The 24,135-nt window shown below is 43.8% G+C and overlaps 1 protein-coding gene across 3 annotated transcripts; it reads right to left on the reverse strand.

The window, feature by feature from the left end:
• Positions 1–1,061: 1,061 nt before the first annotated feature.
• On the reverse strand, positions 1,062–23,003 carry LOC141055900 (uncharacterized). 3 transcript variants are annotated; one of them, XM_073552612.1, is made up of 7 exons: positions 22,883–23,003; positions 14,394–14,548; positions 14,085–14,264; positions 13,878–14,001; positions 13,697–13,794; positions 13,408–13,498; positions 1,062–2,823 (listed from the first exon to the last, which is right to left on the reverse strand). In XM_073552612.1, exons 2-7 carry the CDS (start codon positions 14,472–14,474, stop codon positions 1,697–1,699), a joined length of 1,701 nt encoding a protein of 566 aa, XP_073408713.1. In that variant the 5' UTR covers positions 14,475–14,548; positions 22,883–23,003; the 3' UTR covers positions 1,062–1,696. The 3 variants fall into 3 exon arrangements, with proteins under 3 accessions (XP_073408713.1, XP_073408714.1, XP_073408715.1); XM_073552613.1 differs by lacking the exon at positions 22,883–23,003 and adding an exon at positions 22,244–22,392; XM_073552614.1 differs by lacking the exon at positions 22,883–23,003 and adding an exon at positions 22,055–22,221.
• Positions 23,004–24,135: the final 1,132 nt, after the last annotated feature.

Genomic DNA, 24,135 nt, shown 5'->3' on the forward strand with positions numbered 1-24,135 from the left:
CCAAACAGAACTTTTTGACTACATGTGGGATATTGACGCACTCATAATAAAGTGGGTAACAAATTATGGGGTCCACTTTTTGGTGTAATTTTTGACAAAAGTGAGAAATTCAAGTTTAAAACAAGATTTTTGTGAAAAAAATTAACTTTTTTAATATAACGGCCTAATGTTATCAAATTCTGTGTCGTACCTGTGGGTTCAAATTGCTCAATATGCCCCTGGAGAAAATCTTTGAGGGGAGTAGTTTCCAATATGGGGTCAGTTGTAAGGGGTTTGTGCTGTTAGGCACATTTCCAAACCCGACATGGCATCTGCTCTCACAATTTTGAGATTAAAAAGTCAAATGGCGCTCCTTCCCTTTCGAGCTTGGCCGTGCACCCAGAGCTTTACTCCCACATGTGGAGTATCAGCATACTCAGAGCAAACTGTAAAACAACTTTTGAGGTCCAATTTATCTTGCTACCCTTGGGAAAATAAAAAATTGTCGGCGAAAAAGATAATTTTTTGTGAAAAAAATATGATTTTTTATTTTTACGGCTCTACGTTATAAAATTCTTTGAAGCACTTGGGGGCTCAAAGTGCTCAACACACATCTAGAAAAGTTCCTTAGGGGGTCTAGTTTCCAAAATGGTGTCACTTGTGGGGGTTTCCACTGTTTAGGCACATCAGGGGCTCTCCAAACGCGACATGGCGTCCGATCTCAATTCCAGCCAATTCTGCGTTGAAAAAGTCAAACGGTGCTCCTTCCCGTCCGAGCTCTGCCATGCACCTAAACAAGGATTTACCTCCACATATGGGGTATCAGCATACTAAGAACAAATTGCACAACAACTTTTGGTGTCCAATTTCTCTTGCTACCCTTGGGAAAAAAAATTGGGGGCAAAAAGAATGGCGTCCGATCTCAATTCCAGCCAATTCTGAGCTCTGCCATGCACTCTAACAGTGGTTTACCACCACATATGGGGTATTAGAGTATTCAGGAGAAATTTCACAACAAATTTTGTTTTTCATTTTCTCTTTTTACGCTTGTGAAAATAAAAAAAATTGGTTCAGAAGTAAAATTTTTGTGAAAAAAAGTTAAATGTTTATTTTTTCCTTTCACATTGTTTCAGTTTCTGTGGAGCATGTAAAGGGTTAATAAACTTATTTAATGTGGTTTTTATCAGCTTGAGGGGTGCAGTTTTTAGAATGGTGTCACTTTTGAATATTTTCTGCCATATAGTCCCTCAAAGTGACTTCAAATGTGAGGTGATCCCTAAAATAAATGGTTTTGTAAATTTTGTTGGAAAAATGAGAAATCGCTGGTCAACTTTTAACCCTTATAACATCCTAAAAAAAATGTTGTTTCCAAAATTGTGCTGATGTAAAGTTGACATGTGGGAAATGTTATTTAGTAAGTATTTTGTGTGACATCTCTCTCCGATTTAAAGGGATGAAAATTAAAAGTTTGAAAATTTTAAACATTTTCACCATATTTCCATTTTTTTCATAAATAAACACAAGTCATATCGAAGACATTTTACCACTAAGATGAAGTACAATATGTCACGAAAAAAAAAAAATCTCAGAAACAGTGGGATCCGTTAAAGCGTTCCAGAGTTACAACCTCATAAAGTGACAGTGGTCAGAATTGTAAAAATTGGCCTGGTCATTAAGCTGCAAATTGGCTCCGTCAATAAGGGGTTAAGAGTTGATTTCAGTGAAAAACATTTCTCACATTAAAAACATGAAAAAGGCTTTTCCCTGTGTGGGTTCTCTGATGGCCATCAAGATGCGCTTTCTGAGTAAAACATTTCCCACATTCTGAGCATTTAAAAGGCTTCTCCCCTGTGTGTGTTCTTTGGTGTTTAACAACATCTGATTTCTGATTAAACCGTTTCCCACATTCTAAACAGGAAAAAGGCTTCTCCCCTGTGTGAATTCTCTGGTGCTTAACAAGATATGCTTTCTGGTTAAAACATTTCCCACATTCTGAACATGAAAAAGGCTTCTCCCCTGTGTGACTGCTCTGGTGCCTAAGAAGAGATGATTTCTTCACAAAACATTTTCCACATTCTGAACATGAAAATGGCTGCTCCCCTGTGTGACTTCTCTGATGCGTAAAAAGAGCCGATTTCTCTGTAAAACATTTCCCACATTCTAAACATGAAAATGGCTTCTCCCCTGTGTGAGTTCTCTGATGTGTAACAAGAGTTGATGTGTATGCAAAACATTTTCCACACTCTGAACATGAAAAAGGCTTCTCTCCTGTGTGAGTTCTCTGATGAATAACAAGATTCCATTTCAGGCTAAAACACTTCCCACATTCCGAACAGGAAAAAGGCTTCTCTCCAGTATGAATTCTCTGGTGACTAACAAGATCTGATTTCTCATTAAAACATTTCCCACATTCTGAACAAGAAAATGGCTTCTCCCCTGTGTGAGTTCTCTGGTGTCTAAGAAGATGTGATTTCTGGTTAAAACATCTCATACACTTGGAACAAGAAAATCTATTCTCTGCTATGTGAATTTTTTGACGTTTAAGAAAAGACGTTTTGAGGGGAAAACTATTTCCAAATTCTGAACGTGAAAATTGCTTCTTTGCTGTAGGACTTGTTAGTTTTTTAATGCTTATTCTGTGACTTTGTTTTTCCTTAGTAGCCAGTAATGAATCAGAAGACAAGACCTGTTTCAAAGGATCAGATGACAGATCTTTGCTGTGAAGAAATGATGGTATATCTGGTGTAATGGCATTCACTTCAATTGTATCCTGTGAGAGCTCAAAATCTTCCGATTTAAACATTGAAGATGTCATCTGTCCCTCTGATCGCCTGGTACATTCATCTGTCAAAGAGAAAACCAATTATTAATAATATTGAAATTCAAATCTTTGAACATTTCTACTTAAAACGGTCCCTAAAAATGTCGAGTTCGGAAAAAATATGGAACTATTCACCAAGAAAATGACAGTTCACAGTCCAGGTCCAGATGAATTACACCCCAGAGTACTGAAGGAGATAGCAGAAGAAATTTTTGAACCCCTCTCCATAATCGTTGAAAATTCTTGGAGAACAGGAGAAGTCCCAGAAGACTGGAGAAGAGCAAATGTTGTTCCTATCTTCAAAAAGGGAAGAACGTGGACCCAGGCAACTATAGGCCGGTGAGTCTGACTTCTATACCAGGAATGATCTTTGAACAAATTATTAACAACATGTATGTCAGTACCTGGATAAGAATGAAGTGATTAAACAGAGTCAGCATGGGTTTGTAACTAATAAGTCATGTCAGACTAACTTAATTTCCTTCTAAGACGGAATCACTGATTGGTTGGATCAGGGAAATGCTGTAGATATAGTATATCTTGACTTCAGCAAAGCATTTGACAAAGTATCTCACACAATTCTTACTGAAAAAATGACTAAGTATGGAATGGACAAGGCAGCTGTTAGGTGGATTCATAACTGGCTTAGTGATCGGACCCAAAGAGTGGTCGTAAATGGCTGCACATCCAGTTGGAAGAATGTCTCAAGTGGGGTACCACAGGGCTCTGTCCTGGGCCCTGTGTTGTTCAACATCTTTATCAACGATTTAGATGAAGGAATTGAGGGTAAACTGATTAAATTTGCTGATGACACAAAGATAGGAGGGATAGCTAATACTAGAGAAGAGAGAGAGAGGATTCAAAAAGATATAAATAAACTGGAGCAGTGGGCAGCAACTAACAGAATGGTTTTTAACAGGGAAAAATGCAAAGTACTACATCTGGGCAATAAAAATGAAAAAAAGCATATACAGAATGGGAGGAATAGGGCTAAGCAACAGCACATGTGAAAAAGACTTGGGTATACTAATAGATCACAGACTGAATAGGAGTCAACAGTGTGATGCAGCAGCAAAAAAGGCAAATGCAATTCTAGGATGTATTAACAGAAGCATACAGTCTAGATCACGTGAAGTCATTATTGCCCTCTACTCCTCTTTGGTCAGACCTCATCTGGAATACTGTGCCCAGTTTTGGGCGCCACATTTTAAAAAAGACATCAACAAACTGGAGCAAGTTCAGAAAAGAGCGACCAGAATGGTGACTGGTCTGCAAACCCTGTCTTAAGAGGAAAGGTTGCATGATTTGGAAATGTTTAGCTTGCAAAAGAGAAGACTGAGAGGAGACGTAATAGCGGTCTACAAATATCTGAAGGGCTGTCACATTGTAGAAGGATCATCTTTATTCTCATTTGCACAAGGAAAGACTAGAAGCAATGGGATGAAACTGAATGGGAGGAGACACAGATTAGATATTAGAAAAAAACTTTTTGACAGTTAGAGTGATCAATGAGTGGAGCAGGCTGCCACGAGAGGTGGTGAGTTCTCCTTCAATGGAAGTCTTCAAACAGAGGCTGGACAGACAACTGTCTGGGATGATTTAGCGAATTCTGCTTTGAGCAGGGGGCTGGACCAGATGGCCCAGGAGGTCCCTTCCAACTCTCCCATTCTATGATTCTATGATTAATAGAAAACCTCACAGGATGAGCCAGTGGAGTGTGGTGCTCAATTACAAGTTCATTCTGCCTCCCAAATATGGAATAAAAAGTTACTAAGTAATGTTATATAGGAGAAAATAATACCAATAAAAATTTCTACTCATCTCCCAAAAAACAAGCCCCCAAATCCATCATCTGTCAGTGGAAAAACAGAGGTTTCCACATTAATGTCTCAAAGGCTCTTGAAGAGCAACATGGCTTCCATAAACCGATCCAGCAATATTCGCTCTCTCAATGTCAAATCTCCCCCTTGCTTCTGAGTCTTGCAGTTTGCCCAAACCACATTTAGCATTCATGTACTTGGCATTACTATAGTGAAAAAAAAACCGCTTAAATTACGGTGAGTTTGTGTCTCCTGAAGCACAATCTGGGCAATATATGCTGGGTAATAAAATGGCAAGTGTGAAATTTTCACTCTCAAACATCCACTGTATGCTAATTTACAGAAAGTGGCTGTGGAGTCAAAATAGTTACTACTATAGATTAATTCATTGAGGGTTATAATTTCCAAAATGTAGCCACTTTATGGAGATTTTTACTGCACTGCTGGCTTTCTGCCACTTTGCTATATTAGGGCTTCTGCAAATGGTGTGTCCCATCTTCTCTGGGATCTGCCCCTGCGATGTCTGCTTCTATCACCAGATATTGCCTTATTCATTCTGCAGGCAACGCTGGTAATGGAGATGTCAGAACCAAAAGCTGTGGGTAGGTGATGGCTCTGTTTAGCCACTAAGATTAGCGTGCCTGGGATCAGTAGTACCATCCAGTCTGGCAGTATGGGTGCATGCTGTCCAGCTGAAGTAATCTGCTCTCTGCTTCAGCCAACTGGAAAGCACCACACCCTACTAAAGCTCGAAGAATATTGCCGGAAGCTGCCAGATACAGCCTTGTTCTCCTCTGGTTCAGTCCTCTCTGCTCAGCTGCCAGCTAGTATATTTGTTCTCTGTTGCGACCCTGGGCCGTTTACTGACTACTCTTGCGTTTTATAATTTTGCATTTTCTCTGCCCTCCTTGTCCTGACCAGGCTACCTGAGTATTCTTCTTGCCATCTCACACTGCACATCGGCAAATAACACCATGGCCCAAGCCTAAGGCCTGTTTCACACTTCAGTTTTCTGGCGTCAGTCAAAATCCGTCGTTAGCAGAAAAAAAAGGATCCGACTTTTTCCCCATAGACTTGTATTAGCGACGGATTGTGACGGATGGCCTTCAGTTTCGTCCGTCGTGCGACGGATCCGTCATAAAATTGCTGTTCGTTGGGCGGAAAAGACGTCGTCCATAGGAACATTTTTTGTCTGCGTCGAAAAGACGGGTGGTGACGGATCCGTCGCCGTCCGTCGTCTGGTAGAATGGACGCCTATGGGCGGCAGATCCGTCGCTGTCTGTCACATGACGGAATCCTGTGACAGATTCCATTTTTTTTAATCTGAGCATGCCCGGAAGAATTTCCTTTCCTTAAATTTTATCCCCAAAATCCATTCTGGCACAGAAAAGTCTCTCGCTCTCTCCTTTCCAGAGTTCTGTTCCTTTAAAGTTCATACACTAGCTGCTGTGACGGATCCATCAAAAAAAACAGATCCGGTGCATCAGTTTTTTGCAATCTGCAACGGATCCGTACACTTTGATGGATTCTGACTGATTCCAAAAGACTGAAATGTGAAACAGGCCTAAGGGTCTCTGTGTAAGTTCAGATCCATGTAGGGGGCTTAAAGTGTGATGAGCACATCAATCCATGTGATATGGAAAACGAAGTAGATAGCACCAAGCCTGTTCGTGGTAGCCATCTTTTGAGCTGCCAGGAGACCACAATGCATTGTGTCTGCAAACTATTCCAGCAAAATCTGCATTCATATAGCTAAATGGCGCTCCTTCCCTTCTTAACCCTGTCATGTGCCCAGATAGTAGTGCACAACCGTATATAGGGTATTGTTGAATTCAAGAGACATTGGAAAATTTGTAAGGTCTATTTGTTTCCTATTATGCTTTGTGAAGAATTCCAAAGTTATCACTACATAAAGTGACACACATCAGATTTGAAAAATAGGGCCTGATTAGGAACACAAAACTGAATGCAGGAAGAGGTTAAATCAGAGTATTTTGTAAACTAACTAAAAAACTGCGAGTATAGACAATAACATCTACTGAAATGATCAAAGTCAACAGTCTTTATCAGTTAAAAAATGAGTAACTAATGGTGAAACCTCTCTGGGGTCATGGGGCTCAGTGGCTCTTGGTAATCTAAACTATCATAGGGGCCAATATTTGCTATAAGAGGAGTTTAAAAAAAATTGGACATTTAAAGGCAATGCTGTAGATAAGTGGTGGCCGCACCTCATAGGCCAAAAATGAGGTGACAGATTCCCTTTAAAGAAACGTTTTTAAAGTAATGCAGAGCTGAGGTGTCTTAAAGGGAACTGTCAGATCCCCCTGTGGCCCCAGACCTACCAGCAGTTGTGTCTACATAATGTAGCTAAATACCCTGCCTAACAGTCCCTTTATTACATTACACAAACAGATCTTTATGTGTGCCGGCTTCAGAAAGGCGCACTACGCATGACCATAGGTCCTCTACACTTCCGATCATACGCCCAGTTCTAGAGGATTAGTGCATCGAGGGAAAGAAGCAGCGAGGGAAAGAAGCAGCGAGTATGTGCAAGGTTTGTATAGCGTTGGCGATGACGCCAGCGCTTGTACAGTGGGTATGGAAAATATTCAAACCCCTTGAAATTTTTCACTCTTTGTTTCATTGCAGCCATTTGGTAAATGCAAAAAAGTTTTTTTTTTTTTCAATAATGTACACTCTGCACCCCATCTTGACTGAAACAAACAGAAATGTAGAAATTTTTGCAAATTTATAAAAAAAGAAAAACTGAAATATCACATGGTCATAAGTATTCAGACCCTTTGCTCAGCCACTCATATTTAAGTCACATGCTGTCCATTTCCTTATGATCCTTCTTGAGATGGTTCTACTCCTTCATTGGAGTCCAGTTATGTTTAAATAAACTGATAGGACTTGATTTGTAAAGGCACACACCTGTCTATATAAGACCTCACAGCTCACAGTGCATGTCAGACCAAATGAGAATCATGAGGTCAAAGGAACTGGCCAAGGAGCTCAGAGACAGAATTGTGGCAAGGCACAGATCTGGTCAAGGTTACAAAAGAATTTCTGCAGTACTCAAGGTTCTTAAGAGCACAGTGGCCTCCATAATCCTTAAATGGAAGAAGTTTGGGAACAACAGAAGTCTTCCTAGACCTGGCAGTCCTGCCAAACTGAGCAATCGTGAGAGAAGAGCCTTGGTGAGAGAGATAAAGAAGAACCTCAAGATCACTGTGGCTGGACTCCACAGATGCAGTAGGGAGATGGGAGAAAGTTCCACAAAGCCAACTATAACTGCAGCCCTCCACCAGTTGGCCTTTGCAGCAGAGTGGCCCAACAGAAGCATTTCATCAGTGCCAGATATATGAAAACTCACAGAGTTTTCTAAAAAAAAAAAATACATGATGGACTCCCAGACTATGAGAAATAAGATTCTCTGGTCTGATGAGATGAAGATAGACCTTTTTGGTGATAATTCTAAACGGTACGTGTGGAGAAAACCAGGCACTGCTCATCATCTGCCCAATACAATCCCAACAGGTAAACATGGTGGTGGCAGCATCATGCTATGGGGGGTGTTTTTCAGCTGTAGGGACAGAACGACTGGGTCCAATTAAAAGAAACATGAATGCGGCCAAGAACAGAGATATCCTGGATGAAAATCTCTTCCAGAGTGCTATGGACCTCAGATTTGGCCGAAGGTTCACCTTCCAACAAGCACACAGCTAAATTAACAAAGGAGTGGCTTCAAAACAACTCTGTGACCATTACTGACTGGCTCAGCCAGAGCTCTGACCTAAACCCAATTGAGCATCTCTGGAGAGGCTAGCTTTAAGGCCTCATTTACATATCTTAAATGGACTTTAGAAATACTTTTCTTAAGGTACTGTCACACTTAGCGATGCACCAGCGATCCCGACCAGCGATATGACGCGGTCAGGATCGCTGGTGCATCGCTAAGTGGTCGCTAGTGAGCTGCCACACAGGCAGATCTCACCAGCGACATCGCTGGGGACGGGGGTCGCTACTTACCTGTCACACCAGGCGATCCTGCGTCCTCCCGCCCGGCTCCACGCGTCGCTCGTCGTCACAGCAGGAAGCGCCACAGGAAGCTGACGTCGAGAAACAGTCCAGCCTGTTCTCGCACGTTCAGCGATAAGCAGCGGGGGAGCGGGTTGTAGGTAAGTATCACACATAGCGATATCGCTAGCAATATCGCTATAACGTCACAAGTTATAGCGATATTGCTAGCGATATCTCTTAGTGTGACATGCCCTTAAAGCTCTGTTTATGTGTGTAATCTCATAAAAGGACTATTAAGCAGGGTATTTAGCTATGTAGACACAACTGCAGGTGGTTCTGAGGGCAAGGGAGACCTTACAGGTTCCTTTTAAATTTAGACAGTGTCCACAATCAAACATACCATACAGACTGAACCTGTAAAAACAAACAAAAAAAGACATAGAATAAAAATATGATCCCCAACAACAACATATGGTTTGTTCAAAGAACTTTACCACCAGAAACGTCCCTGTGACCTGGTACTTATTTACACTGTGCCGTATGGATACATCCCCGTGATTTTGCATGCACAGAGGCTGTGCGCGAACGATCACCGCCAAGTGTCAGTTGATTCTGACTGCTGAGACCCGACATTCAGTTAACATATAGATGTCCAAAAAACTATACAAATGGCACTTCAAAGTCAAAAGTAATCGCACCTTTTGGTACCACATAATACCAAAATCATGAAGAGATTCATAGGAAAATATTAAAATAATAAAACTTTATTGATAATAAATAAAATAAATTAAAATACAGCATAGTGCCTCATAGGGGAAGTCCACAATAATAATTAAATAAATAGGCTAGATTAGCTGGGGAACCATATGTCACTATATATCAAGTAAAATGAGAGTGCAGAGGACTATGAAAGATGTGGTCAGTAGAAATTCAAAGGGATGCAAATCCACATAAGGGGGAGGAGAAATGAAACAAGTCCTAAAACTCCTCACTATAAATAAAGCCAAATAATAGCCATAAAAGCCTCAAAGTCATGACACTGCCAAATACCGTATATACTCGAGTATAACCCGAGATTTTCAGCCCATTTTTTTAGGCTGAAAGTGCCCTTCTTGGCTTATACTTGAGTCATTGTCCTGGGGGTCGGCAGGGGAGCGCAGCTGTCAGATCATACTCACCCCCTCCTGGCGCGGTCTCTGCAATCCCTGCTTCTCAGATAGTCTCTGGCGCAGCAGCTCTTCCTGTGTTCAGCAGTCACGTGGTACCGCTCATTAAAGTAATGAATATGCGTATATTCATTACTTTAATGAGCGGTTCCACATGACCACTGAACACTGGAAGGAGCTGCCGGTGCCAGAGACCATCGGCGAAGCAGGGACTGCAGAGACCGCGCCAAAAGGGGTTGAGTGTGATGGGGAGGACAGAGGAGCCATGTGATATTCACCTGACTCCGTTCCACCGCCGTGTGCCACTCGGTCTTCTGCGTCCTCTGGCTGTGACGTTCAGGTCAGAGGGTGCGATGAAGTGGTTAGTGCGCGCCCTATGCTGAACGTCACTGCAGAGACCCGGAAGACAGAGCGGAGCGCAGCGGTGGAACAGGGACAGGTGATATCACAGGTGCCGGGCCCCTGAGCCAGCGGCGACACCGGCACCTGGCCCCTATAGAGTGTGTGTTCGCCTGCTCAGGATACGGCACCTGCCCCCAGTGACGATAGGTGAGTATGTTTTTTTACATTTTTTAATCGCAGCAGCATATGGGCATATAACTCTATGGAGCATCTTATGGGGTCATAACCTTTATGCAGCATTATATGGGGCATCTAATGGGGCCATCAACCTTTATGGAGCAGCATATGGGGCATATTATTCTATCAAGCATCTTATGGGGCCATTATTAACCTTTGTGCAGCATTATATGGGGCATATTTTTTGTATGGAGCATCTTATGGGGCCTATCATGAACTTTATGAAGCATTATATGGGGCTTATTTTGCATGGAGCATCTTATGGGGGCCATCATGAACTGTATGGAGCATTATATGGGACTCCAGATTCAATATGGATATTCAAAAACATTTAACCTACTGATGTCTCAATTAATTTTACTTTTATTGGTACCTATTTTTATTTTTGAAATTTACCAGTAGCTGCTGCCTTTCCCACCCTAGGCTTATACTCGAGTCAATAAGTTTTCCCAGTTTTTTGTGGCAAAATTAGGGGCCTCGGCTTATACTCGGGTCGGCTTATACTCGAGTATATACGATAGATGTCAATCTCCACAACCAAAAGTGCCAATTCAGTCATGATGGGAGAGTATCATACAAATGGTGCCAAAGTACAATACCTCAGATAAGTTAAACCGGGGTCACATGTTGGGAGTTTAGCACATCAGGGGCTCTCCAAAAGGGACATGGCATCCGCCAATGATTCCACCAAGTTTTACATTCAAAAAGTCAAATTAAGCTTCTTCACTTTAGAGCCCTATCGTGTGCCCAAACAGTAGTTTTCTCCCACATATTCGATATTGGCATGCTCATGAGAAATGGGGGTCTATTTTTTCCTGTTACTCCCTGTGAAAATAAAAAAATTTGGGTGTAAATAAATTTTTTGTGAAAAAAAAAGTGAATGTTCATTTTTTTCCCACATTCCTGTCAAGCACCTAAACTTCTTGAATGTAGTTTTGAGCACCTTGAGGAGTGCAGAATTTAGAATGTGGTCACTTTTGGGTATTTTCTATCATATAGACCCCTCAAAGTCACTTCAAATGGAAAGTGGTCCCTAAAAAATAATTTTGTTTATTTTGCTGGAGCACTCACTGGTCAACTTTTAACCCTTATAACTTCCTAACAAAAAAAGTTTCAAAAATTGTGCTGATGTAAAGTAGACAAAGGAAATGTTACTTACTAACTATTTTGTTGACGTATCTCTTTGATTTAAGGGCAAAAGAGTTCAAAGCTTGAAAGTTGTAAAAAAGTTATTTAGAAGAGATTTTACCACTGTCATGATGTACAATATCGTATATACTCGTGTATAAACTGAGATTTTCAGGCGATTTTTTTGGGCTGAAAGTCCCCCTCTCGGCTTTTACGCAAGTCATATACCGGGGGGGGGGAATCGGCGGGGGAAGGTCAGAGATCATACTCACCCCCTCCTGGCTTGTCTCTGCAGCCCCCCTGCTTGTTCCATGTTCTCGGTTTCCCTGCTCTTCCTGCTTCAGCGGTCACGTGGTACTGCTCATTAAAGTCATGAATATGCGCATATACATGAATTTAATGAGCGGTACCATGTGACCGCTGAAGCAGGAAGAGCAGCGGCGCCGACAGCATAGAACAAGCTGGGGGGCTGCAGAGACCTGCGCCAGGAGGAGGTGAATATGAACGGGGGGAGCCATATTCACCTGTCCCCGTTGCTGCGCATCGCTCTGCTGTTTTGTGTCCTCTGCAGTGACATTTAGGTCAGAGGGCGCGATGAGTAGTTAGTACGCGCCCTCTGCCTGAACAGTCACTGCAGAGCCGTCAAACTGGGGCCACTCACTGTGCAGCATTATCTGGGGCCACTCACTGTGCGGCAAAACTGGGGCCACTAACTGTGCAGCAAAACTGGGGCCACTAACTGTGCAGCATTATCTGGGGCCACTCACTGTGCAGCATTATCTGGGGCCACTCACTGTGCAGCATTATCTAGGGCCACACACGGTGCAGCATTATCTGGGGCCACTCACTGTGCAGCATTATCTAGGGCCACTCACTGGGCAGCATTATCTGGGGCCACTCACTGGGCAGTATTATCTGGGGCCACTCACTGTGCACCCTAGGCTTATACACAAGTCAATAAGCCTTCCCTGTTTTTTGTGACAAAAAAAAAAAGGGGGGGAGGGGGTCGGCTTATACACGAGTATATACGGTACATCCTCTGTTCCAGAGTTATTATCTCATAAAGTGACAATGGTTAGAATTGTAAAAATTGGCCTGGTCATTAATGTGCAAAAAGCCTTAGGGAAAAGGGGTTAAACAGCAGTTGCACTCATTTATCATGGACCATTGGAACTACTATGAGTCCTGAACAGAAGAGTAGAGTATATGTTACTCCCGATTTCAGGAAAGATTGTGCAGTAATCTGAATAATGTTTTTTGTATAGTTCATAGCAATCTTTTTGAAGCTAGTCGGTTTTAAAAGAAATTGAAAATGCGGGATAAAGTGAAACTCTGTTGTTATTGTAGAGAAATTCACACTTGGCCTCACTGCACATTTAATGTTGTCGATCATAAAAGGGAAGTTTATCTAGAAAGACTGGATCTGGTCTTGTAGGGACCATATGAGCACATTCAGCAGCACAGAAGGGAGAGAAGGGAGATTCACCCAATAAGATATCAGGGATCTAGGAAGTCAACAGCATCATTACCCTCCGCTTTCTATTACAGGACCATCATAATATTTTTCTTCAAGTGATTTTCTAATTTGTCAGCACATTCTATGCACGCTGTCACTTGGCTTTGTAGTTTATAGACCTGGGCAGGTAATGGTCAACGTCTTCTAATCCTATGGAGTAGGAGGAGCTTCCAGATTGAAAGGTTAATAGAAAAGGGCTTTCATAATTTCACAAAGTAATTTGAACATTTTCAGATGGAGGAGAATGTTATTCACCTTTAAGCCACTAGAGATCGCATGATTGTGATACAGCCGGACTACACCACTGTTAAAGCAGCCACAGCCGGTGACTGAGAAGAATCTGTGACATCTCTGCATTTAGTGGTTACTACTCACCTGGGTAGTCATATGTAGGAATCTCCTCTTTACACCGCTCATCACCCCTCACATATGTCTCTGTAGTATTAATATGGGTCAGATCTTCACCCTGAAACCAATATTGTAAAAGTCACAGACAGATGGAGAAGTCACATCTATGGTCAGCTCTAATCCTGCCATCTCCACCATTCTCATTACACAAGTATAAAACATATAATACTGGTGGATAAAACAAGACTGAGCACAAGACCTTCACAGCCATCTACACATCATAGGGGAGATCTCATGACACCTTCTCTCCATCTACCTGATGATCCTGAGGAACATTGGGATCTTCTTGTTTACAGTCCTGTGGAAGAAGAGGACGGGGACATCTCTCTGGTGTTGTCCTCTTACTGGATAGATCTGTAGGAAACACATACAGGGACTGAATTCATTCGTTACATACAGATAATTATAGGCCGTGTGTATTTAGTCCTGTCTATTACCTGGTGATGTGAGGGGCTGGGGAACCTCCATCATGACGTCCTTGTACAAATCTTTGTGTCCTTCTATATACTCCCACTCCTCCATGGAGAAATAGACGGCGACATCCTGACACCTTATAGAAACCTGACACATACAATGATACCATCATCCCCCCGATCCCTTCATAGCATTACTGTATAATGTCCCAGCATTCCCAGCAGTGTCACCTCTCCAGTCAGCAGCTCAATCATCTTGTAGGTGAGTTCTAGGATCTTCTGGTCATTGATGTCCTCATGTATCAGGGGGTGAGGTGGAGGCCCAGTGATTGGGCTCAGGCGTCTTCCCCATCCCTCATTCACAAGGTCCTGACAGCGATCACTAGAGGTCTCCTTCACTACTGTGTAATCCTGGTTATGGAGAAAAACATTAATAAATCTCACTACAGACATTTCCAGAGTCCTCACCTCTCCAGTTCTCTCCATCTGTTATTCCCATAGATAAGAATGATGTAATGTGACGTCATCAGAATCTCTCACCTCTCCAGTAAGCCGGAAGAGGATCTCTAGGGTGAGGTGTAATATCCTCTCCGCCATCTTGTCTCTGTCCATATCCATCATTGATGGGTAAATCAGGAAAACTCTCTTATATCTTATATCAGATCTTCACTGAGAGGATCCAATATTGTAGGGACCTGAATGAGACGAAAAAGGATATGGAACATCATTAAATTTGAATGAGAAAAAGATGGAATCAATTGATCATAAAAATCCTGTGTAATAATACAATTACTGGAGATAATAAGGGAAACATATGAGGAGATTTCTTATTTTACAGTATTTAGTTTTCTTCTTTACATTTACTAATAAAACCTATATATTTTAGGCCACAGACAACAAGCAGTTTCTCCCTCGGAGTCGGCAGCTGAATACGTTCCTCACAGACTCATCTTCCATAACGCTAATTCTCGTCTCATTTCCCGACACTGGAATCGGCATTAGCAATACTGCAGGAGATATTCATTACACGGGACAGGAGAAATAACTACTTCATGATGAGGACGACATCTTCATCTTCTACTACGGCTCTAGAAACATATTTGGTCAGAGTCGGTCACTGACTCCATCCCCACCGGCCGTCTATATGAAGGTTTCCCGTCTTCCCCGCACTGTAATCTTCTATCACGTTACATCTCAGGTCTGATTCACACACAGAAGTTTGAGGCTTTTTTAAAATATTTTTTGTTTCCACAAACACCGGTGACAAAAATTATCTGATTTCCAAAGTCTCCATGTACAGTGTTTGATGGGGTTTATTTCTGGCCTTAGGCTTTCTTATAATACAAGAAAAACACCAGAAAAACGATGATTACTTACCGGTAATCAGATTTGCCTGAAACCACAACAGTACCATGGAGACAAAGGATCCGCTCCAAGGACCAGAAACCCTACAGCTTTAAAAGGCGGAGCCGTCCACTACACTTCAGTGGTTTACAGAGCATGAAAGGAACTACGTTTTGATTAGTTTATTAAACACACATACCGTATATACTCGTGTATAAGCCAACCCGAGTATAAGCCGACCCCCCTAATTTTGTCACAAAGAACTGGGAAAACTTATTGACTCGTGTATAAGCCTAGGGTGGAAAATACAAATAAAAATAGATACCAATAAAAGTAAAATTAATTGAGACATCAGTAGGCTAAATGTTTTGAATATCCATATTGAATCAGGAGCCCCATATAAAGCTCCATTCAGTTCATGAGATGCTACATACAAAATATGCCCCATATAATGCTGCACAAAGGTTAATGATGGCCCCCATAAGATGCTCCATAGAATAATATGCCCCATAAAGGTTATGGCCCAATAAGATGCTCCATAGAATATGCCCCATAAGATGCTCCATAGATTATTCACCCATAAGATGCTCCATAAAGTGCTCCATAGATTATGCCCCATAAGATGCTCCATAGAATATGCCCCCTATGCTGCTCCATAGAATATTCCCCCATATGCTGCCCCATAGAATATGCCCCCATATGCTGCTCCATAGAATATGCCCCCATATGCTGCTCCATAGAATATGCCCCCATATGCTGCCCCATAGAATATGCCCCCATATGCTGCTCCATAGAATATGCCCCCATATGCTGCCCCATAGAATATGCCCCTATATGCTGCCCCCATAAGATGCTCTATATATTAAGCCCCCATATGCTGCTGCAAGAAAAAAATGCCATACTCACCTCTCCTCGCTGGGGGCCAGGTGCCGGTGTTGCCCCTCGCTCAGGACTCGGCACCTGAGATATTCACCTGTCCTGGGTCCATCGCTGCTCACGGATGTCTGCTGCGTCCTGTGTCAGTGACTAACTACGTCATCGCGCCCTCTGCTGGCTAAACATCACTGACACAGGATGCAGCAGACAGCGGTGAGCAGCGTGGGAACGGGGACAGGTGAATATTGAATACACTTACCCCCTCCTGGCGCGTTCTGTGCAGCCCGGCTTCTCCTACGGTCTCCCTTCCTTCAGTGGTCATGTGGTACCACTCATTAACCCCTTTACCCCCAAGGGTGGTTTGCACATTCATGACCGGGCCAATTTTTACAATTCTGACCACTGTCCCTTTATGAGGTAATAACTCTGGAACGTTTCCATGGATCCCAGTGATTCTGACAATGTTTTCTCGTGACATATTGTACTTCATGTTAGTGGTAAAATTTCATTCATATAACTTGCGTTTATTTGTGAAAAAAACAGAAATTTGGCGAAAATTTTGCAATTTTCCAAGTTTGAATTTTTATGCTTTTAAATCACAGAGATATGGCACACAAAAAACTTAATAAGTAACATTTCCCACATGTTTACTTTACATCAGCACAATTTGGGAACCAAAATTTTTTTTGTAGGAAGTTATAAGGGTTAAAAGTTGACCAGCGATTTCTCATTTTTACACCATTTTATTTTTAGGGACCACATTACATTTGAAGTCACTTTGAGGGGTCTATATGATAGAAAATATCCAAAGTGACACCATTCTAAAAACTGCACCCCTCAAGGTACTCAAAACCACATTCAAGAAGTTTATTAACCCTTCAGGTGTTTCACATGAATTTTTTGAATGTTTAAAAAAAATGAACATTTAACTTTTTTTCACCAAAAAAAAACTTCAAGTTCAATTTTTTTATTTTACCAAGGGTAACAGGAGAAATTGGACTGCAAAAGTTATTGTGCAATTTGTCCTGAGTACGCTGATACCTGATATGTGGGGAGAACCACTGTTTCGGCGCATGGCAGAGCTCAGAAGGGAAGGAGCGCCGTTTGACTTTTTCAAGGCAAAATTGGATGGAATTGAGATCGGACGCTATGTCACGTTTGGAGAGCTCCAGATGTGCCTAAACAGTGGAAACCCCTTACAAGTGACCCCATTTTGGAAATTAGACCCCCCAAGGAACTTATCTAGATATGTGGTGAGCACTTTGAACCCCCAAGGGCTTCACAGAAGTTTATAACGTACAGCCGTAAAATTAAAAAAAAATCATATTTTTTCCACAAACATGATCTTTTCACCCCCAAATTTTATTTTCCCAAGGGTAACAGGACCACAAAAGTTATTGTGCAATTTGTCCTGAGTGCGCTGATACCCCACATGTGGTGGTAAACCACTATTTGGGTGCATGGCAGAGCTCGGAAGGGAAGAAGCCATTTGACTTTTTTGGCTGGAATTGAGATTGGACGCCATGTCGCGTTTGGAAAGCCCCTGATGTGCAAAAACTGTGGAAACCCCCCGCGAGTGACCCCATTTTGGAAATTAGACACCCCAAGGAATTTATCTAGATGTGGGGTGAGCACTTTGAACCCCCAAGTGCTTCACAGAAGTTTATAACATAGACCCATAAAAATAAAAAAAATCATTTTTTTGCCACAAAAATGATATTTTTGCCCCCAATTTTTTATTTTCCCAAGGGTAACAGGAGAAATTGGACACCAAAAGTTGTTGTACAATTTGTTCTGAGTAGGCTGATACCCCATATGTAGGGGTAAACCACTGTTTGGGCGCATGGCAGAGCTTGGAAGGGAAGGAGCAACGTTGGACTTTTTCAACGCAGAATTGGCTGAAATTGAGATCAGACGCCATGTTGCCTTTGGAGAGCACCTGATGGGCCCAAACAGTGGAAACCACCCAATTCTATCTCCAACCCTAACCCCAACACACCCCTAACCCTAATGTCAGCCCTAACCCTAGCCCTAACCCTAATGGGAAAATGGAAATAAATACATTTTTTTTTTTATTTTAATAGTTTTCCCTAACTAAGGGGGTGATAAAGGGGGTTTACTATTTATAGCGGGTTTTTATGTTTGGCTGCTGTCATACACTACAAGACGCTTTTTATTGTAAAAATAGTTTTTGCATCACCACATTTTGAGAGCTATAATTTTTCCATATTTTGGCCCACAGAGTCATGTGAGGTCTTGTTTTTTGACTTTTTATTGGTACCATTTTCAGGCATGTGACATTTTTTTTATCGCTTTTTATTCCGATTTTTGGGATGCAGAATGAACAAAAACCAGCACTTCATGAATTTCTTTTGGGGGGGTGCGTTTACACCGTTCCGCGTCTGGTAAAATTGATAAAGTGGCTTTATTCTTCGGGTCAGTACGATTTTCGTGATACCTAATTTTTGTCGTTTTATGTTTTGGCGCTTTTATGCAATGAAAACAATTTTATATAAAAAATAATTATTTTTGCATCGCTTTATTCTGCGAGCTATAACTTTTTTATTTTTTCGCTGATGACGCTGTATGGCAGCTCGTTTTTTGAGGAACAAGATGATGTTTTCAGCGGTACCATGGTTATTTATTTCCGTCTTTTTGATTGCGCGTTATTGCACTTTTTGTTTGGCGGTATGCTGATAATGCATTATTTTTTGCTTTGTTTTTATTTTTTAAGAGGTTCAATAAAGGGGTTAACTAGTGGGACACTTATAGGGCAGGTCATTACAGACGCGGTGATACCAAATATGTGTACTTTTATTGTTTGGGTTTTTTTATTTCCAAAAAATGAATTTATTAGGGAATATTTTTACACTTTTTTTTTTTTAAACGTTTTTTACTTTATTACATTGTCCCGGGGGGGACATCACTGTCATGTGTCAGATCGCTGATCTGACACAACACACAGCGCTGTGTCAGATCAGCGATGTGATACAGGCACTACAGAATACTTCCTCATGCCTGCGCTTTGCAGGCACTGAGGAGGCCGCCGCCCTGCAGGCCCTCCGAAGGCCCCTGCGGCCATATTGGATCCGGGGACCTGCAGGGAAGGAGGCCCCCAGCGCAGGGCAGCACATCGCGCTGCGCTGGGGGTCTCAGGGAAGCACGGAGGGAGCCCCCTCCCTGCCGATGCTTCCCTGATCCTCCGGTACACTGCGATCAGGTTTGATCGCAGTGTGCCAGGGGTTAATGTGCCGTGAGCGCCGCTGATCGCTATGACGTACTATCCCATCCTTGGGAATTGAGTCCCAGGGCACATGAACGGGATAGTACGTCATATGTCAGATAGGTGTTAAACTCATAAATATGCGCATATTCATGAGTTTAATGAGTGGTACCACATGACCGCTGAAGGATGTAAGGGAGACTGTAGGAGAAGAGGGGGGGCTGCAGAGACGCGTCAGGGGGGTCAGTATGATCTCTGACACCTCCGGTCCCCCTCCCCCGCCGACCCCCAGGTATATGACTCATGTATAAGCCGAGAGGGGTACTTTCAGCCCAAAAAAACTGGGCTGAAAGTCTCAGCTTATACACGAGTATATACGGTATATACAAGTTTGGTGATATCACTGGAATAACATGTATTATGTCATACCCTGAACATGACTACATCAGAAATAAAGTGGTTTTTTTTCCTGCAACATCCAGTGAGTCAACCGGGGCTATCCACTAAGGATACAGGAGGTGAGAAGGGAGGGGATAAGGAAAGGTGCTGTCCTGGGTTTTCAGAAATCCAATTACCAGTAAATATCAGTTTTCTCATTCCCCACAACATAACCATGGAGAGAGACTTCAGAGGAACCTAGTGAGGAGGGACCACCGCTTGTAAGACATTAATAAGATGTAAGATTAATAAGATCTGCAGCACCTAAATCCATGTGGTAATGTTTGAAAAATGTGGAGGGTGAGGACCTTGTGCCAGACCCTACAGATTTGTTCCAGAGAAGCATTAGCCCTCTCTGCCCAGGATGTAGAGACAGCCCTTGTGGAGTGTGCATTTATATTATTGGGGGGGGGGGGGGAACACCTCCCAAAGTGTAGGCCAAGTCAATTCCAGTCCTGACCCATCTGTCTATGGATTCTTTGGACACAGCCTGGCCTTTCCTTAGACCATGAAAGAGAACAAACAGGGAGGTAGATTTAGTGAATTCACTGGTTGACGCTAAGAATTGCAACAGGCAGCTCTTAACAACCAGGGTATGAAACTCTTTTTCTCCCTCATTCTTTGGGTTATTACAGAAAGGTGGCAAAACTAGCTCCTGGGATCTGTTAAAGGTTGTCACAACCTTTGGGAGAAAGGGTTATACTTAGCCCTGACCCAGCCTATCTGATAAGACCTGAGTAGATAGTTGGTTAACCGATAGTGCCTGCAGTTCCCCCAACCTTCTAGCTGATGTAAGAGCCACCAGAATGGCCATTTTTAGGGTCAAAATGTTAATCAAGTACTCTGATAGAGGCTCAAATGGAGACTGATTGATAGACAGTCAGGAGAGCATGGCTGAAAGGCAAACATACGAGGATACGAGCACTGGGACCACTGTTAGGAAACAAACTTACAATGTTGCACAGGTACCACCCACCAGGTGGAGGTGCCTTAAATTGGCTGGGGACACTTTAGGATGGTGTGAGCTGTCTCATTAAGAAACCGGGACCACGCGCGCTTTAAGCACTGTGCTTGGGCATCTGCAAACAGTGCACAGACCCCCGGCAGCCGCAGGAGGACGAGGACAGGGCGCTGGACCGTTATGGTGAGCATTTTTGCTGGGGGAGGGAGGCGGAGAGCAGAGGCGGCGGAGAAAAGGCAGGGACGGCAGGAGGAGTAGAGGGAGGTGCGGGGCTGCGGCAGTGAAAGCGTCAATGTCTCTGCAGGGGAAGGGAATGCAGAGACGCAACAAAATTGACAACAGACTACATGAAAAGGCCAAGCGGATTGTTTTACCATGACCCTCAGTCACCTGATCTGAACATCTGTGACTAGACCTCAAAATAGAAGTGGAAGGATTTTTTCCAAGGTAGAATGGAAGAAAATCCCTCAATCAAGAATTGAAAGACTCTTCTCTGGCTTCTAAGGCTGAGTTCACACGTGGCGTTTTTTTCGCGTTTCCACGGCGGTTTTAACCGCGCGATTTTGCCGTGAAAACGCGAAAAATAAGCATCCCATGCATTCCTATGGGATTCCGCAATGCTGTGCTAATGCTGCGGATTTTACCGCGGCGGAATCGCTTCGCGGTAAAAAACGCAGCATGCTCATTAATTTTGCGGAATCGCGGCTATCCCGCACCCATAGGAATGCATTGTTCTACTTATTTCCCGCATGTGGCTGGCTGTGCACACCATGCGGAAAGTAAGCAGAACATTTGCGGATGGTACCCACGGTCCGGAGGAGAGGAGACTGTCCTCCGGGCTTTGGGTACCATATCCCTGTAAAAAATAGAATTTAAAATAAAAAATATTGTTATTCTTACCTTCCGACGTCCCGCGCAGCCTTCCCGCCTCTCTCCACACTCTTGTTCTCAGTAATCCTTTGCGAAAATGCCCGCGATGGCGTCCGTTCTCGCGGGATCGCGAAGTCTCGCGGTCATTCGCGAGACGTCGCGATCCCGCTAGAACATACGTCATCGCGGGCATTTTCGCAAAGGATTACTGGGAACGGCTGCGCGGGACGTCGGAAGGTAAGAATAACACCATTTTTTATTTTTTTTACATTTTATCTTTTACTACTGATGCTGCATAGGCGGCCTCAGTAGTAAAAAGTTGGTCACACTTGTCAATGTTGGGTGCCCAAACGATTGAATCAGCCAATTTTCCTTTTTGAAAATTTTTATATGTAAAATATGAAAATATATATATTTTGCCTAAAATACAAAGGAAAGGTGTCACCTTTAACGTTATCTCTTTTAGAGATCATGTCATCTTCAACTTACTTAATTGTGAGCAGGGGTGCCTAAACTTTTACATGCCACTGTAGGATGGAAGGTATTGCCGGCTGCTGTCAGTTTGGCAGTCCACATGGCTGGCTGCTGTTTGCTCCTATCCATTGGGACTGTTCTGGAATGTCCAATGGTCTTGTGTCCATATTGCTCTCAATATGAAAATTGGATTTTTCCACTTACTGTAAAATATTTTTCTTAAGTACTTTGGTGGACACAGCTCCCAACTTTTCCTGCTCTGTGCCCTGGGGTCAGGTCTGTGGTCATTGTGGCTTCCTTCCTTGGTTCATGTCATGTTGGTTCCTATGCCGCCACTGTTTGCATCAATTTGTCAAAATGGCGCTAAAACAAGATGTCCGCTATGTATATGGAGAGTGACATGTGATTTCAGCAGCCAATGACATAAGCCGTTGTGTCAGGACATTGTGGATGTTTCCTGTGCACTGATTGGCTAGCCGCAATGTGCACACATAAAGTTAGGGGAAAAAATGACTGCTGTGCTTACAAGAACGCCGCGTCTCTGAGCTCTGCAGACCCCCCTCCCCCCATCATACACGTGCCAAACACTCATGATACACCATTATAAATGCTAAAGTGCTGAAAATACTTTTGTGGCAATGCAAATATTTTCCCGCACTTTTACCGAATGTTACCGATTTTCTAACATTTTCCTTGCATTTCCGATCACAAATCCGAATGTGCCATATGTGTGCCGAATTTATGTTTGGCGATCGTTTTCCAAACAAATTCGCTTATCGCTAATCATAACGTGACACCTGTCAGGAAGGCGGAAACAGGGGAGAAAGGGTTAATAGGACTCACAGGAGGAACCGGCCCAGAAAGGAGAAGATCCAGGAGCGTCTGCCACATATATGGCTGCTCTGTGCGCACAGGACCTGTGATCAGTGTGATGAGGTCACAGGAGGGGAGGAGTCAGGGGTCACATGATCAGGGGCCTCAGTGTATGCAGGACTCTGCTGTGCTGGGTGTCATGGTGCTGGATGAGGGGAAGTTTCTGTGTGGGGTCAGGAGGGGTTTGCAGGCTGGATGTAGCAGAGCCGCGTGTGTACGAGGTGTACGGGTCAGAGCCGTGTGTGTACGAGGTGTACGGAGCGGAGCCGAGTGTGTACGAGGTGTACGGAGCGGAGCCGTGTGTGTACGAGGTGTACGGAGCGGAGCCGTGTGTGTACGAGGTGTACGGAGCGGAGCCGTGTGTGTACGAAGTGTACGGAGCGGAGCCGTGTGTGTACGAGGTGTACGGAGCGGAGCCGTGTGTGTGTGCGAGGTGTACGGAGCAGAGCCGTGTGTGCGAGGTGTACGGAGCGGAGCCGTGTGTGTGCGAGGTGTACGGAGCGGAGCCGTGTGTGTGTGCGAGGTGTACGGAGCGGAGCCGTGTGTGTACGAGGTGTACGGAGCGGAGCCGTGTGTGTGCGAGGTGTACGGAGCGGAGCCGTGTGTGTACGAGGTGTACGGAGCGGAGCCGCGTGTGTACGAGGTGTACAGAGCGGAGCCGTGTGAGCGAGGTGTACGGAGCAGAGCAGTGTGTGTACGAGGTGTACGGAGCAGAGCCGTGTGTGTACGAGGTGTACAGAGCGGAGCCGTGTGAGCGAGGTGTACGGAGCGGAGCCGTGTGTGTGTGCGAGGTGTACGGAGCGGAGCCGTGTGTGTGTGCGAGGTGTACGGAGCAGAGCCGTGTGTGTACGAGGTGTACGGAGCGGAGCCGTGTGTGTGCGAGGTGTACGGAGCGGAGCCGTGTGTGTACGAGGTGTACGGAGCGGAGCCGCGTGTGTACGAGGTGTACAGAGCGGAGCCGTGTGAGCGAAGTGTACGGAGCAGAGCAGTGTGTGTACGAGGTGTACGGAGCAGAGCCGTGTGTGTACGAGGTGTACGGAGCAGAGCCGTGTGTGCGAGGTGTACGGAGCGGAGCCGTGTGTGTGCGAGGTGTACGGAGCGGAGCCGTGTGTGTGTGCGAGGTGTACGGAGCAGAGCCGTGTGTGTACGAGGTGTACGGAGCGGAGCCGTGTGTGTGCGAGGTGTACGGAGCGGAGCCGTGTGTGTACGAGGTGTACGGAGCG

This window comes from Dendrobates tinctorius, unplaced genomic scaffold (assembly GCF_039654945.1).
Source record: "Dendrobates tinctorius isolate UK_male_01 unplaced genomic scaffold, ASM3965494v1 ptg000192l, whole genome shotgun sequence".
In the NCBI taxonomy this organism is placed as follows: Eukaryota; Metazoa; Chordata; class Amphibia; order Anura; family Dendrobatidae; genus Dendrobates; species Dendrobates tinctorius.

Excerpts from the sequence above, each read along its gene's own strand:
- LOC141055900 (XM_073552612.1), bottom strand. The coding sequence starts at position 14,474 with ATGATGGATATGGACAGAGACAAGATGGCGGAGAGGATATTACACCTC. Across the intron at positions 14,002-14,084 it reads TTGAGCTGCTGACTGGAGAG|GTTTCTATAAGGTGTCAGGA; the intron begins GTGACACTGCTG and ends TGTATGTGTCAG. Across the intron at positions 13,795-13,877 it reads CCAGCCCCTCACATCACCAG|ATCTATCCAGTAAGAGGACA; the intron begins GTAATAGACAGG and ends TGTTTCCTACAG.